At 43.9% G+C, this 16,762-nt stretch overlaps 1 protein-coding gene across 1 annotated transcript; it reads right to left on the bottom strand.

Annotated features, from left to right (window-relative positions):
• Positions 1-1,900: 1,900 nt before the first annotated feature.
• LOC125546752 (magnesium transporter MRS2-B-like) lies at positions 1,901-16,559 on the bottom strand. The gene is made up of 5 exons (XM_048710897.2): positions 16,533-16,559; positions 2,854-3,194; positions 2,668-2,731; positions 2,097-2,165; positions 1,901-1,933 (listed from the first exon to the last, which is right to left on the bottom strand). The coding sequence occupies exons 1-5, from the start codon at positions 16,557-16,559 to the stop codon at positions 1,901-1,903; spliced, it is 534 nt and encodes a 177-aa protein (XP_048566854.2).
• Between the last annotated feature and the right edge of the window lie 203 nt (positions 16,560-16,762).

The raw sequence follows: 16,762 nt of genomic DNA, 5'->3' as shown, positions 1-16,762 counted from the left end.
ATGGTCGTAGACGTTTATGACCAAAATACGTCTACTGTGGCATTTTGGTCACTAGCAACCTCCCCAGGCCACGTAGGCATCCAGCGTGGCAATCTGATGTGGCACAAGATTCAGCCCGGTCCAATTCGGTGTTTATATGGGCCGAGCCCATTAATTCAGCCTTTTTAGTATTTATTTTTTCTGTAAGTTACACGGGCCAAGCCCATTTCAGCCTTTTATTTATTTCTAGGCTAGGGCCTTTTAACATTGTTTGGGCCATTATATTTTGGAGCTGGTTCCACTTGTCATCTTCTCACACATTGGGCCCACTTGACAGAAAATTCAAAACTGCTTAGATTATTTTCATAAGTGAATCCCACAAGTTAGGTTTCCATTCCACACGTTTTCAAATCACTTACATAATCAATATTTCAAACAGAACAGTACAAACGTAGTTCATCAAATAAAACTAACTAAGTCTACTACAATCTGTATATAGTTATTACAACCCAGATATGCCTACTATTACAATATTACAATATTTACATTCTATTACAATCAAACAGAAGAGACGACTCTTTGCTAAGTAGAGCTATATGGTTTCGAACTCCAAATTTTGTAGAACTGGAGCTCCTGAACACAAAGACAAACATCATTAGAGATTAGAGTGTACACATTCTGGCATATCCTTGAAGGAACAATTCTCATAATAGGAATACAAGAGAGGGCTGTTGATTTTGATGAGAACTAAATCAGAGAACTACTAATGCTATTCTGTTATAATTCAAACGGTACATAAAACTAACCACCAATCCAGTGCAAAAAATTGCATGTACAGATCCAAAAAAATGTATCATCTATTCAGCTGTGAATGTACAGGTTTGTGTTTTAAGAAAATAGTGTATATACAGATCCAACCCAAATAAACTTTAAACAATTTTGTTATTTCCTGTGAATTTACAATACTTCTCTATGCTTTTTGCAGAAAACCACTTGGCCTCTTGAGAACAAATGACAGGGTGCAACATAAGATTTATCCATCATGCTGATATTATCAGCCATGGAGTAAGTATCCTACAAGTAGCAGATAGTGAACCTAGGCACGCAGAAGCTTGAACTGAAGTAAACATAGAAAAGAATCTGACCATACTAAACATGCATGTGGGAAGAATGAAATTTGAATCCCATGGTAACTCTTTGTCTAGCTTGTACTCCTCACAAATGTTTCTACATAATTTTTATAACATTCATCATACAATGCAAAACTCCATCCTACTTCCAAAGCAACATTCCCAGAGTTGAACCTCAGGATGGTTATACACATTGTGAGGCGACGCCAACACGAAAAGAGCAGAACAACTGAAAGGAAATCAGGATGCACATAGTACCTGGTGCTGGGGGTGGCACGGCGGTGATGGCTCGGCACATGGCGCCGCACACGCTGGGCGCCCTGACGGGTAGGCCAGCACCCCTCGGCAACGGTGGCACATGATCTGGCTCTGGATACCCGCAATCGAAGCAGATAAGAAAGAGGAGCAACGGCGTAACGGGCAAGGCATTCGAGGTTGCGTCAACACAGTACCAGCAATCAACAAAATCTACCAAAACTAAATCTGATCGTCTGTCTGACCAACGACCCGACATCGCTGGCCATACCCCGCGGCCAACACCATCCAAAAACTATCAGCACACATGCAGCAGGCAAAAACAGAATCCAAGAGGGCATGCAATCAATTAATATAACACAATCATATATGTTTATGCTCTTGTTCAGAGTACTACAGACTGACCCCAAAACAAAGCATCACAGCAAAGTACTTCAACATGAGATATGATGCATCATGAACATTATGTGGCAAATCATTACCAGAAAAGGGGACAGAAGACTAAATACTCATGGAACTAGCTGCGTAATAGGTGGCTAGTCGAAACCAAACAGGTTCCCAAGCCATTTCTAGAAAATATATTAGCTTATCATACAGGTTCAGACACAAGCAAGGTAACCATCAGAGATAGAATGAATCACAAATAAACCAATCATGGAAACTAACTAAACGGTTGTATTCATCCTTGTATATATGCCAACTGATCAATCGAGTGGCATCAACAGTATGTACCTTTGCCTGCAGAAGTAAGTATCTCTGCTTCATTACTAGGATAATGGCATCATCCAGAATGTTGTAAATCTGTTGAATTTTTGCATATGCAGGCAGCAGCCCCAACTCAACATTAACCTAGCAAAATCTGTTTGAATTTTTGCATGTGCGATCTATTGGCTTGTATTGCCATCAGCAGCAGAACAACTCAACTTAACCCAGCCTTGTTTAAGTGACTAATATAAATGTGAAAACTAGGATAATGGCATCATCCACAATGTTGTAAATAAAATGGCAAGCCACCAAAATGACAAATAGGAAGTAAGCTACATGAACTAGCCCTCCTGCCACCCACACGTGCATCCACCAAAATTATAAGGTTGTTCATACAAGGATTTACAGAAGGTGAATTTTCAGTGTGTGCAATCACAGATCATCTGCCATTGAATGGACAACTAGACCACCCACGCATTATTGTGCAATTGGCATCAGAGAGGAACTATTCAGTACCATATTAGTATCACCACATGTTATGTTAAGAAGATAAATGCTAAGTGGAGGAGCACTACAACTGGTAAGAGAAGCCACCCACCTTGGGGATCCTCTCGAAGGCGGAGACGATGGCCTGCCAGTCCTCGGGCCGCGACTCCACCACCCTGCGGAATATATTGTGATTTTAGATGGGTGGAACGCAGGGGTGTGGAGTATATACAGTGACTAATAATAATCATGGGATCATTGTACCATGACTAATAATAATCACGACTGAAGTATTTACAGTGATTTCAGAGGGGGCAACCTAAGGAGGCTGTGGAGCGCGTGGATGGTGTTGGTACCTGGGCAGGCGTCGAGGAAGGAGCAGGCGACCTCGAGGGCGAGCTCGAGGGTGCGGAACTCGAAGAGGAGCTCGTCGCCCTCGGCGCGCTGGAGGAGGCGGCGCTGCAGCTCGGTGGCGTACTGGAAGACGTAGTTGTCGAGGGAGTTGAGGAGGAGCACCTCGTCGGCGGTGATGACGCAGTGGATCTGCTTGAGGTTGACGACGATGGCGTGCTCACGGCCGAGGACGATGGAGGGGTAGACGAAGAGCGGGTCAAGGAGGCGGAGGTCGCGGGCGGCGTGCTAGGGCTAGGCTAGGGCTAGGCGGTAGATCTGGTCGAGGCCGTCTGGGTGGAGAGGCAGGGGGCGAGGTGTGGGCGGTAGAACCCTAGGACGACAACCACGACGGGTGGGGGCGGCGAGGTCAGGGCGGTGGAGTGCCTAGGGTGGTGGAAGGGAGGGGCGGCGGGGGAGGAATCGGGAGATGGGGACGAGGGAGGAAGGGTGCGATGGCGGCGAGATCGGGAGGGAGGCGGCGACGGTGAGGAGATGGGGACAAGGGAGGAAGGGTCGATCTGAGCTAGGGTTTGGGCTGTGGGTGGGGCTATCTTTTTTCCTTTTTTCTGTAGATAGATGGATGGATGGATGGATGGGCGCCATGTCATCGATCCGTGGGAAGAGTCCTGATTGGTTCGAAAAACCAGTGATTTAAAAAAGTGTCTAAGTACTAAAAATAGAGGGATTTTGTGAAGTAGCTATCAAAAATATTTTGCAAAATGGCACCACACAAATTTTCACTAGAGTTAGACCACATTTTATGGATAAGGACCAATTTCTATGCATTTTTGATCTTTCTAGCTATTTTTAATCATTTTCCGAGTGCCCAAAATGACTTTTTTGTGAAGGACCTACCATATATTAGTTGCAAAATTGTACCAAATCAATTTTCTAAAATACTATGACATATTTAATGCACAATTGACCAAATGGTTGGGTGTACAAAGTTTTGATCCACCTCTCATGAAAAAGACAAATTTCCGCCGATTCAGGTGGAAGCGGGTCAAATTTAAACTGTAGCTGTCTTGTACTTTGCTCTTTATTTTTTCCAAAAATCATTTCTAGGTACATAAGTATCTATTTAATCAGAGAAACACCAAAAAAATTCCAAGATTCAACCACTAGCTAGGAACGGTCATTCCCGCCGTTTTGACCGCATTTTGAAACGGGCATAAAAAATTCAAAAAAATTCAACAAATCGGGAAACCTTCGCATTGTGTCATCATATGTGGCCAAGTTCCTAGGAAAAATAACAAACTTGTAATACGGCAATTATTTTAAAAAAAGTGTTCTCAGAAACGAGCTAACACGTGTGGAGATCAGTGGCTTTCAAGCCAAATGATCAAACTTATGGCCACATTCATGGCATAGTTTGTTGAAATGATCTCATATTGTGCACAAGGGTGCATGTTGGAATTCCAAACAATGTTGCCTAAGGGAGTTTTCATTTTCTTTGCATGAAAAATTCATTTTCCATTTTTCGAGTGCCCGAAATGAGTTTTTTTTGTGAAGGACCTACCATATATTTGTTGCGAAATTGGACCAAATCAATTTTCTAAAATACTAGGCCATGTTTAATGCACAATTGACCAAATGGTTGGGTGTGAAAAGTTTTGATCCACCTCTGGTGAAAAAGATAAATTCTCGTCGATTCCGCTGGAAGCGGGTCAAATTTGAACTGTAGCTACCTCATAGTTTGCTCTTCATTTTTTACAAAAATCATTTCTAGGTACATAAGTATCTATTCAATCAGAGAAACACCAAAAAAATTCCAAGATTCAACCGCTTGCTAGGAACGGTCAAGCCCGCCGTTTTGACCACATTTTGAAACGGGCATAAAAAATTCAAAAAAAATAAAAAATTGGAAAACCTTCGCATTGTGTCATTATAAATGACCAAGTTTCCGGGAAAAATAATAAAATTGTAATACGATAATTATTTTAAAAAAGTGTTCTCAAAAATGAGCTATCATGTGTGAAGATTCATGGCTTTCAAGCCAAATGATCAATCTTATGGCCACATTCATGGCATAGTTTGTTCAAATGATCTCATATTGTGCACAAGGGTGCATATTGGAATGGAAAACAATGTTGCCTAAGGAAGTTTTCATTTTCGTTGGACGAAAAAACCATTTTCCATTTTTCGAGTGCCCGAAAGGAGGTTTTTTTGTGAAGGAACTACCAAATAATTGTTGCAAAATTGGACCAAATAATTTTTATAAAATACTAGGCCATATTTAATGCACAATTGAGAAAATGGTTGGGTGTAAAAATTTTTGATCCACCTCTCGTGAAAAAGACAAATTTCCACCGATTCAGCTAGAAGCGGGTCAAATTTGAACTGCAGCTGCCTCATAGTTTGCTATTTATTTTTTCCAAAAATCATTTCTAGTTACATAAGGACCTATTTAATCATAAATACATGGTTTGGTGGCGATACGTCGAGGTTTGGGCGGTGGCCGAGGGCCCCAACTCTAGAGCGCGTAAACTCGCATGCCCGTCACGTGGTCACCGCGTGACCGTAATGTTGCCATGTGTTCTGGGCGGCCTAGGAATGTCTAGTGGGTTGGGCCCTCCCCAGGTTGGTGCTAGGAAGAAAATTACAACATAAGATTCTCACGAGGAGACCGATCGATGCTCAAACATGAATTAGCAGCCAAGTGTTTGATTAGCGGTACGGGAAATTCACATGGCCAATGGGCGTGAGTTTTGTCTGAGGATGATCATCTACTAAGGAGAATGTATTCACAAATTTTTAGCTCAAAAGGAGGATCCTAGGTGGTGCTTGCTTTGCAAAGTACCACGCTGGAAAAAAATATGAATGTTGAAGCTGGGCTCAAAATAATGAATGGATTGAGCTGAAATTTTGTGGAGGATGGTTATTTGGGCATAGGAAAGCATTATAGAAAATTGATACCATTTGGACATGCCAAAGTAGTACTTCCTTCACAATGCTCTTCTATGGACGGAAACTTGGGAAAACTAGTGAGAGAGATTGGATGAATGAAATGAGCTCAAAATTGGTGTAGGTAAGTTACTTAGGTATGGTCATGCGCTGGTAAATGTTCAGATCATTTGGGTAAGCCTAGCTAGTACTTACTTCACAAAGCTTCTCTCTAGGTAGAAACTTTGGAAATTTCCCGAGAAAGATTTACTAGAAAAATTGAGCTGAATATTATCATGTGGCAATGTTTTGGGTATGGAAGAGTGCCCGAAAAGTTTGAGGGTAATAGGAGGGGTCTATATAACACTTGCTTTGCAACGTGCCAATTTGGCCATAAAATATAAATTGAACCTGGGCTCACATAGATGATTTGACTGAGCTGCAATTTGGAGGAGGGTGATAATTTGGGCATATGAAGGAACTGTATAAATTTCATGTCATTTAGAGATATAAAAAAGGTACTTCCTTCACAATGCTTCTAGGTGGACAAAAACTTTGGAAATTTGCCAAGGAAGATTTTCTAGGCAAATGGAGCTGAATTTTGTCACGCGGTAATGATTTGGATAGGAAAGAGTGCCCAAAAATTCCTAGGGCAATCAAGAATATATAAATAGCACTTCCTTCATAAAGTGTTGTTGTGAACATAATAGGAAAATGAATATTGTTGAATTAGTTTTGAACTAGGCAAGGAAGTATTTTTTACATATTTGATGAAGATATGACCCAAAGAATTTATGAGATTTTTTTGGGAATTTTGGGAATGATAGAAATATAGGTTGCTTCACAACCTAGGGCAAAAACTACCACATGGACATGACACATAGGCAAAACTGATGAGATGGTGCCTAGTCATCACAACCCACCACAATCTACAAGGCTATGACCATCTATAGTGGTCATGATCAGCTAGAAATAAGGCAGCGGACTAGCACTGTTTGCTTTGTGACCATTTCGTGTAATGAAATTATGACCTTTCTGACCAAAATGGTCGCAATGGTTTAGGGTTTGGAGCCCCCTGAACAGCTTTTGACCAATTGGTCTAAAATGGTCATAGATTTATGACCAATTCTTCGAGGGTCACTGACAGAAGGTCATAAGTTGACATATTTCTTGTAGTGCGAGGTTATCTCACCAACAACTGCATAAAAGAGATTTTCGATGTCGGCGAAACTCAGGTATTACAGAACTGCAACGATGAAATTGTGACGACAACACCTCGGAGCTCAACTCCCCGGACACTACCACAACCTCTAAATGTCAGGAGGCACCAAGAACAATGTTCTCGTCACAAAACCATCGGAACGATTCCAAGATACCCGCATGATCCTAAAAAAAATTTAGTGAAATTTGAGAAGAGAAGAGTCAAAACTCTACATTAGGATGCCTCACCAGAGCGACGAAGGGACTGAGGAGTAAAAAGAATCCTACTCTCCGATATATATAATCCTAAAAGACTCAAAACATTTTTCTAGACTCAACAACGCCAACGATTCGATCAAGCAGGGGGGCTCCTAAGTCGGGGAAGGCTCTGATTACGAACTTGTAACACCCTCGATGCGGCTATATTCCCACGTGTCGAAGCACGACTTAGAGGCATAACCGCATTGAAGGCAAAGTCGCAAGAGAGGTAATCTTCACACAACCCATGTAATGAATAAGGAAAGGGATACATAGTTGGCTTACAATCGCCACTTCACACCATACATGAATATAACATTACATCATCCAGATACAATCAAGGTCCGACTATGGAACCAAAATAAAAGAAGACTACCCCTAATGCTACAGATCCCCGATCGCCCCAACTGGGCTCCACTACTGATCAACTGGAAAATGGAACAACATAACGAACACGAACTTCATTGAGCTCCTCCTTGAGCTTGGTTGCATCACCTGCACGATATCATCGGCACCTGCAAGCCGGTTTTGGAAGTATCTGTGAGTCACGGGGACTCAGCAATCTCACACCCTCGCGATCAAAACTATTTAAGCTTATAGGAAGGGTAAAAGGTATGAGGTGGAGCTGCAGCAAGCACTAGCATATATGGTGGCTAACATACGCAAATGAAAGTGAGAAGAGAAGGCAAGGCACAGTCGAGAAACTATGATCAAGAAGTGATCCAAGACTACTTACGTCAAGCATAACTCCAACACCGTGTTCACTTCCCGAACTCCGCCGGAAAGAGACCATCACGGTTACACACGCGGTTGATGCATTTTAATTAAGATAAGTTTCAGGTTTTCTACAACCGGACATTAACAAATTCCCATCTGCCCATAACCGCGTGCACGGCTTTCGAAAGTTTAAATCCCTGCAGGGGTGTCCCAACTTAGCCCATCACAAGCTCTCACGGCCAATGAAGGATATTCCTTCTCCCAGGAAGACCCGATCAGGCTCGGGATCCCGGTTACATGACATTTCGACAATGGTAAAACAAGACCAGCAAAGCCACCCAGATGTGCCGACAAATCCCGATAGGAGCTGCACATATGTCATTCTCAAGGCACACCGGATTGGCGCTCCGTACAGCTAAAACCAAACCTTGAGTTTCCCCGAGGGGGCGCTGCAAAGGGCTCTAGTTTGGACCAACACTCAGAGGAGCACTGGCCCGGGGGTTTAAATAAAGATGACCCTTGAGTTGGCCGACCCAAGGAAAAGAAAAGGCTAGGTGGCAAATGGTAAAACCAATGTTGGGCCTTGCTGGAGGAGTTTTATTCAAGGCGAACTGTCAAGGGGTTCCCATTATAACCCAACCGCGTAAGGAACGCAAAATCAAGGAACATAACACCGGTATGACGGAAACTAGGGCGGCAAGAGTGGAACAAAACACCAGGCATAAGGCCGAGCCTTCCACCCTTTACCAAGTATATAGATGCATTAATTAAATGATTTTTGAAGGTTGAGGTAAATGATTTCCGAAGGTTTCTTGATTATGTGTTGAAGGATGGATACAACTCGATGTAGGATTTGTTAGTTTGGGTGAGATATTATGCTTCCCTTGTATCCCCAACACCTGATTGCATAACCGAAAATTTTTGGGAGTTTATAAGTGGGAATTTAAGTATATCGTAGGATATCTTTCCGACAGATGTATGATATGAAATTGGGGTTCGACGTCTAGTGGTCCGACTATCCACGGTTGGTTTTACAGTGGTCTCGTTGTGTCTTAAAGAGTCCTTGGCTATGCTGACTCGGGGACGCTTCATATTGTTGGGGAACGTAGTGATTTCAAAATTTTCCCTACGCACACGCAAGATCATGATGATGCATAGAAACGAGAGGGGAGAGTGTTGTCTACGTACCCTCGTAGACCGGAAGCGGAAGCGTTAGCACAACGCGGTTGATGTAGTCGTACGTCTTCACGACCCGACCGATCAAGCACCGAAACTACGGCACCTCCGAGTTCTAGCACACGTTCAGCTCAATGACGATCCCCGGACTCCAATCCAGCAAAGTGTCGGGGAAGAGTTCCATTAGCACGACAGCGTGGTGACGATCTTGATGTTCTACCGTTGCAGGGCTTCGCCTAAGCACCGCTACAATATTATCAAGGATTATGGTGGAGGGGGGCACCGCACACGGCTAAGAGAACGATCATGAAGATCAACTTGTGTGTCTATGGGGTGCCTCTTGGCCACGTATATAAAGGAGTGGAGGAGGGGGGAGAGGGCCGGCCCCTATGGCGCGCCCTGGAGGAGTCCTACTCCCACCAGGAGTAGGATTCCCCCCTTCCAAGTAGTAGGAGTAGGAGTCAAGGCAAGGGAAGGGAGAAGAGAAGGAAGGAGGGGGCGCTGCCCCTCCCCCTAGTCCAATTCGGACTAGGCCTTGGGGGGGGGCGCCCAACCTCTCCTCTCTCTTTCCCCTAAAGCCCAATAAGGCCCATATACTCCCCGGCGAATTCCCGTAACTCTCCGGTACTCCGAAAAACACCCGAATCACTCGGAACCTTTCCGATGTCCGAATATAGTCGTCCAATATATCGATCTTCATGTCTCGACCATTTCGAGACTCCTCGTCATGTCCCCGATCTCATCTGGGACTCCGAACTCCTTCGGTACATCAAAACTCATAAACTCATAATATAACTGTCATCGAAACCTTAAGCGTTCGGACCCTACGGGTTCGAGAACAATGTAGACATGACCAAGACACGTCTCCGGTCAATAACCAATAGCGGAACTTGGATGCTCATATTGGCTCCCACATATTCTACGAAGATCTTTATCGGTCAGACCGCATAACAACATACGTTGTTCCCTTTGTCATCGGTATGTTACTTGCCCGAGATTTGATCGTCGGTATCTCAATACCTAGTTCAATCTCGTTACCGGCAAGTCTATTTACTCATTCCGTAATACATCATCCCGCAACTAACTTATTAGTTGCAGTGCTTGCAATGCTTATGTGATGTGCATTACCAAGAGGGCCCAGAGATACCTCTCCGACAATCGGAGTGACAAATCCTAATCTCGAAATACGCCAACCCAGCAAGTACCTTCGGAGACACCTGTAGAGCACCTTTATAATCACCCAGTTACGTTGTGACATTTGGTGGCACACAAAGTGTTCCTCCGGTAAACGGGAGTTGCGTAATCTCATAGTCATAGGAACATGTATAAGTCATGAAGAAAGCAATAGCAACAAACTAAATGATCAAGTGCTATGCTAACGGAATGGTTCAAGTCAATCACATCATTCTCTAATGATGTGACCCCATTAATCAAATGACAATTCATGTCTATGGCTAGGAAACTTAACCATCTTTGATTCAACGAGCTAGTCAAGTAGAGGCATACTAGTGACATACTGTTTGTCTATGTATTCACACATGTATTATGTTTCCGGTTAATACAATTCTAGCATGAATAATAAACATTTATCATGATATAAGGAAATAAATAATAACTTTATTATTGCCTCTAGGGCATATTTCCTTCACGTATGTCATGTGCATTGCCTTGTACATGATGGTGTTGTACGATCGAGCCCGTGTAGGCCCCACCACGAAAACTTCAGACGAAATCTCTATCATATGTTTGTTTCGGCTTATTTTTTCAAGCCAATCCTTTGTTTTTGTTTTCAGTTGTGGTATTCGAGTTGCTTCGAAGTCAAATGTTGATTCCATACCTCTCCTAGATGGTGTTCTCATACTCCGATGTGAATACTAATCCTTCATGATAATCGAGATTGTCATGTTAATTCCTTTTTTTCAACCGGTGTGCTTCTCTTCTAGTGGATCCAATCTTTTTCAACATCCGCAAGATCAACTCAAGTCTTCTCAACGGTGTTGTTTAATCCGTCCCAAATTGCCTTTGTTTTCCCGCCCTCCCACCCCTTTTCTTCAAGGACTCAGGTTTCTTAATTTGTTATCCATTTTATGGATGTGAAGTCTCTCCAATCTTTTCAATCAATGTTCTTACACGGTGGTTCTCTTGAAGATGCTCTACTCGTTCGTCATTCTTCATTCTTTTCTTCTCCGGTAGATTCAATTCAAGCTTTCTGTGTTGATCACATGCCTTTTCCTTGTTTCAAATGTCTTCTCTTGCCGGTGCACCTCTTAATCATCCATTTCTCGCTATTCAATTGTTACGGAGAAAAGAAGATGGCAGGAGAAAGAATATATTCTCAAACTCATAAAAATGAGTCTAAACCAAGAAAATAGGAGTGGGCATGGATGCAAGGTTTATATTCAAACTCATTTGAATTAAATTCAAATGGGTGAATAGGAAATGGAGGTTTGGAAGGTCCAAAATGTTCTTTATTTTAGAGGAACCTCGATAAAAGAGATACAGAATTGTGGACATGAATTGAAGGTCAAACTCGAAGTGGAAATAGGCATGAGGATTATTTTTGCACGTGTGTTATGATGAATATCAAATTAAAGAAATATTGAATATAGCTCCCTACTATCGGGAGGATAGGTTATAAAGAGAAACCACCATGTGAGTTCCCTCGATTTAAATGGATCAAAGATCCATGCCATTTATTTAGTTGAGTTAAGAAAAAGAAATGACATGATAGCATGATGACATGATGCAAAGCACACGATGCAAAGATGAATGCAACAGATGAAACAAAACACACAACGAAACCCGAAAATCCTGGAAGGCATCTAAAGCTCCGGTCTTGGGGCGTTACAATCTCATACGACGCGTGTGTGCGAGGGCGTTGGCTAACTGGTCCAGAGCGATCACACTAGCTATGTTACAGAACCCGTGCGATCGATCCCTTGCTGTTTACTAAACCCGAGAAATTCATTCGCTGCTGACTGAACCCGATCGCGATTCTTTCGCTACTGCTGCTAACTGAACCCGAGCGATCGATCACTGTTGCTGCTTACTGAAGTCGATCGAGTCCCCGTGCGAGACGTAGCCAGCCGGTGTTGGGTTGCCTCTCGATGAACAGTGACCATTGCTACCATGCGCGCGGTACGTAGAATGAGTCGAGACGTGGTGAGTCGAGCTGGTTGGTTGGCTTTGGATGAACAGTTCCTGGTGGGGGTTGGATGAACAAGACTTGTGGTAGTAGGCGATTGCCGCTGGATGAACATGACCCCGAGGAGGCCGCCACATCCCAGCCGGTTGGGGCTGGATGAACAGGACCCCATGGAGGCTCTATGAACAGTAGCCGGTGGAGCCTGAAGGACGACAGTGGATGAACAGTACCCCATGGAGGCTGGAGCGAGAGGCAGTAGCTAGACGATGGATGACCAGTAGCATGTGGAGTCCTGTTTTAAGGTATGCCAAACCCCTCACGATGAACAGGACCCCGTTTTGACCGTAGGTGCTCGAAGTGAAGTATGTTTCCTTCGTTTTGCGGTACGCTAGACCCCTCTCGATCAACAGGACCCCGTTTCGACTTTGGGTGCTCGAACAAAAGTCCGTTTCCTTCGTTTTGCGGCACGCCGGACCCCTCCGGATCAACAGGGCCCCGTTTCAACCGTACGTGGTCGAATAAAAGGTCGTTTCCTCTGTTTTGCGGTACGTCAGACCGTGTTTCGGCTGTTCTGTCCAAGCCAGTTGGCTCCCAATGAACAACACTCGTTTCGACCTAGTGGCTTCGCTCCCGATGAACATGATGTGTTCCGACCCAGTCGCTTGGCTCCCGATGAACACGGCATTGTTTCCTCTGTTCTGACCCAGCCAGTTGGCTGCTGATGAACGGGTGGCCGTTGCTGTCATCCGTTGCCTATCCATGTACATGAGCCCTGGCCGTACGTATGCACGAGTACATGTTCGAGACCCCGGCCGTATGTACGTATGTGCCTGTATTTTTTTGCAGCATGGTTGTACGTACATGTACTCAATTTAGGCGGCACTGCATGGACTGCTCCATAGGGGCCGGACTGTACTATGACAACGCTACATACACATTCGCGACCAGACAGACAATGCTACGTACGCTTCGACCGGGTTGGTCCCAGCTGTTAGGGAGGATAAGGAGGCACTTCTTTGCATGCGAAGATATAGCTGGTGGGTCCCAGCTGTCAGGGGGAGGAATCATTTTTTTGCACGTAATAAGGAGGCACTTCCTTGCATCCGAAGATGTAGCTGGTGGGTTCAGCTGTCAGCGTCACCATGTACAGTCGTCTTCCGATGTTTTTCATTCGTTGACCACGCCGCGCCAAGAGCACCAAGGCGGCGGATGACGACGAGGCTAGGAAGCGGACGACGTAGAGACGGATAGCACCCGACAGCGAATGCCCACGTGGAGGGGAGTACAAGGGTTGACTGGTTCGGCTGTGGTGTGAGGCTGCCGTCGCCGGAGAATAACATGAGGTGTGGGTGAGTAGAGAGATGGCATGGCCAGTGGTGGCAGCACAACCGGCCATGGGAGGTAGGAGCAGGTGGTCCCGCCGGCGCTGGTTTGGGCGGCTGGAGCACGAAGATCAGAGGTTGAAGAAGCAACATGGCCGTTGGATCAACATCCAATGGTCATTGCTAATAGAATCGTTTGTTGACTAGGTTGACAAAACCCCGCGTACACGTCAACTTAGTAGGCCCACGAGTCAGCCACCAAATTTGGTGGGTCCCACCTAGCAGCGGGAGGAATCATTTTTCTTGCGCGGAATAAGGAGGCACTTCCTTGTGTGCGAAGATGTAGCTGGTGGGTCTCAGCTGTCAGGTGGAGGAAACCTTTTTCCCCGTGTAATAAGGAGGCACTTCCTTGCGTGCGAAGATGTAGCTGGTGGGTCCTAGCTGTCAGGAGGTGCAATCATTTCTGTTGCGTGATAAGGAGGCACTTCCTTGCGTGCGGCCATGGACCACGTGGGACCCTACAGTCAGCCTCTCCACTTTATAATACTTTACAACCCGTTTGCTAATTCTTAAGGATTTTTTTGGAGCCCATATTCTTTTTGTAGCATTACAACCCATATTCTGGCCACGGTTAAAAAATACAACGAAACTTTGCATATTTAAATCCGGTCCAAACTTTTTTAATCTCGAAATTTCAAGTCACATTCAAACTAATTTGAAAAATAAATTTATATTAGTTTAAAATCCAACTTAATTTCCCCCGCAAAAACAATCAATGAAATTTAAAATCATGAAATCCTAAAAAAACAATTTGAAACTAATTGCCAGTTTGTTGTGTTTTTAAAATTTACAACCCATTTCTTACTACTTATAGCCCATTTTCTAGGCAAGCGAATAGATCCGTCGTCGTCTTGAAAGATTTGCAGCCCAATAGGCCTCAGTTGGGTATTCTGTAAAAAAAATAGAACTGGGCTCGCCATTTTCGGAAAGAAAATAAAAACAACTGGGCTTGTCATGTGGTAAACATAAAATAAAACCCTAGGCTAGACAGGCCACAGCCCTCGCACAACCCCTTTGATACCTTGCTCTGTCTCTAAAACTAAATAACAACTGCGTGACCTGCTGGGTCCCTGGTATCAGCCGCTCGTTGTGTAATTCTCTCGTTTATTGACTATACATTGACAATGGCGTGGGACCCAGATGTCAAACCATTAGGAGGAAGCTTCTTTTGGCTTGTACTAACAAGGAAGTTGCTTGCGTACTGCCATGACTCTGGTGGGTCCCTACTGTCATCCTCTGACTATGCTAGACGGCGGCGCACCATGCACGGTGAGTGAACCAAGGCGAAGGACGACAATGAAGCCTCAGACGGGAACGAACATGAGCCGTGGAAGATGCGGCAATGTGGTCGCAGGTGGAGGGGAGTATGAGGGTTGACTGGTTCGGGTACGGCCGGGTGCGGGTTGGGGCTGACATTGTCGGAGAATTACAAGACGTATCGGGGAATAGAGGGGATGGACTAGCCAACATTTGAGCGTATGATATGGCCGGAGGCGCAACCAGCCGTGTGAGGCGGGAGCAGGCAGGACCGATGGCATAGTTTGGTTTGGACAGCTGGAGGAAGAAGACAAGAGACAGAAGAAACACGTCAGATGTTGGATTTCAATCCAACGGCTGGTAGGCAGAATCATTTGTCGACTAAGTCAACACCACCTTGGATAGGCTTTTTCCTCATGGGTCCCAAATGTCAGAATTCAAATCTGTCATGGCCATGCAGCCTTTCTTATGAAGAATTATAGCATATTTGGTGTGCTAGCCCAAAATAAGTTTGTGGGTGCTGGCGGGCGCTAAGCACTTGGGTTCTGTAATGCACAATAAGCTCAAGCAGCGACGAGAGTGATGTTATTTGCCTTGGTTGGGATTTGTTACAATATTTCTCTCTTTAATTAAGGAAATGGCAAGCCATTTGCCTTGTTTTAAAGAAAATATGATAGTCACAGCCAAGTTGAAAAGGGAAACAACATCTAACTCAAGCTTACAACTGGTACAAAATCCCAAGGATTAATTGTTCATCAGGTCTAGACAAAACCCAAACTAAACATGGCAATAACATCTAACCCAACCATTGTTTTTGGCAGTCACAAACAAATGGATCGGTCTAATCCATAAAATCAACATCATGTGCCAAAAGGTTTACTGGAATATGACCGCTAGTTGTTGTAAATAGAAGCCGAGCGCATTCAGAAGCCCATTTGTCTACCTGAAACTTCTTTTTTTGCTGTTCAACGTATCCATCCGTGAGAAATTTCTTGTTGAAAAACTTAAGCCTCATTGACAATAGTAACCTCACATTCAACAGGAAGAATGTGACCAAGCTTCTATTTGCCTAGTTGGATGCATATCCTTCCATCGTTATTGTCCTTAAACAAATGTCATGAGAACTGAAAAAATCCTGGTGCTTATTACGCCACTGATTCATTATATGTTTTTCTCCATGTGTTAGTGCCTACGTAGACATGAAGATTGAAAATAGTGAAGGTCTAAAAAAAGAGTATGTCGAAAGAGCGACAGCTGAACGGTAAGTCTAGTACAATATATATGGGCTTTCAATGTGCATGAAATAATCACCATTATATACAAATTCTCTAGACATGGAAAGCATGGCATCAAGCCAATAATTGTGTTCAGATCAATACTAAACCTGATATATAAGATCTTGACAGAGTCCAACATCATTGGTAGGCTATCGATGATCGAACTCTTTATTGAGCATATAACATAATATTAGTATCCAAAGCATACTCCAAGATGATATAAAACTTATGCGCATAAATGAAAAATGCAGGTTATGATTACAAAAGTGTAGATGATAATATACAATACCTGAATAAGTGTGGAGCCAAACACCATCTTGTGAAATTTAAACGGATCACGAATTACATCCAAGGTCTCCAATTTAGGCACAGAGACGACAATTATTTGCGAAGGTACATAACAATAATCAAGGAGCAACCTTTTAAGTGAAGGGGCATCTTTGATGATGATCTGATGTCCTTCCAAACAAATTCCAATGAAAGGTTTTTATTCCCAAAACAAGCAGCAAGCGCTCTAGG

Source organism: Triticum urartu, chromosome 3A (assembly GCF_056163025.1).
Source record: "Triticum urartu cultivar PI428250 chromosome 3A, HENAU_Tu73, whole genome shotgun sequence".
Taxonomy (NCBI): domain Eukaryota; kingdom Viridiplantae; phylum Streptophyta; class Magnoliopsida; order Poales; family Poaceae; genus Triticum; species Triticum urartu.
The sequence above is the reverse complement of the archived record's forward strand: the minus strand, read 5'-3'. Positions and strand labels throughout refer to the sequence as shown.

Coding starts and splice junctions, on each gene's coding strand:
- LOC125546752 (XM_048710897.2), bottom strand. CDS start 16,559: ATGGTGTTTGGCTCCACACTTATTCAG. Junction 2,732..2,853: donor TTGCCCCCTCTGAAATCACT/GTAAATACTTCA, acceptor TATATTCCGCAG/GGTGGTGGAGTCGCGGCCCG. Junction 1,934..2,096: donor ACTTACTTCTGCAGGCAAAG/GTACATACTGTT, acceptor TATATTTTCTAG/AAATGGCTTGGGAACCTGTT.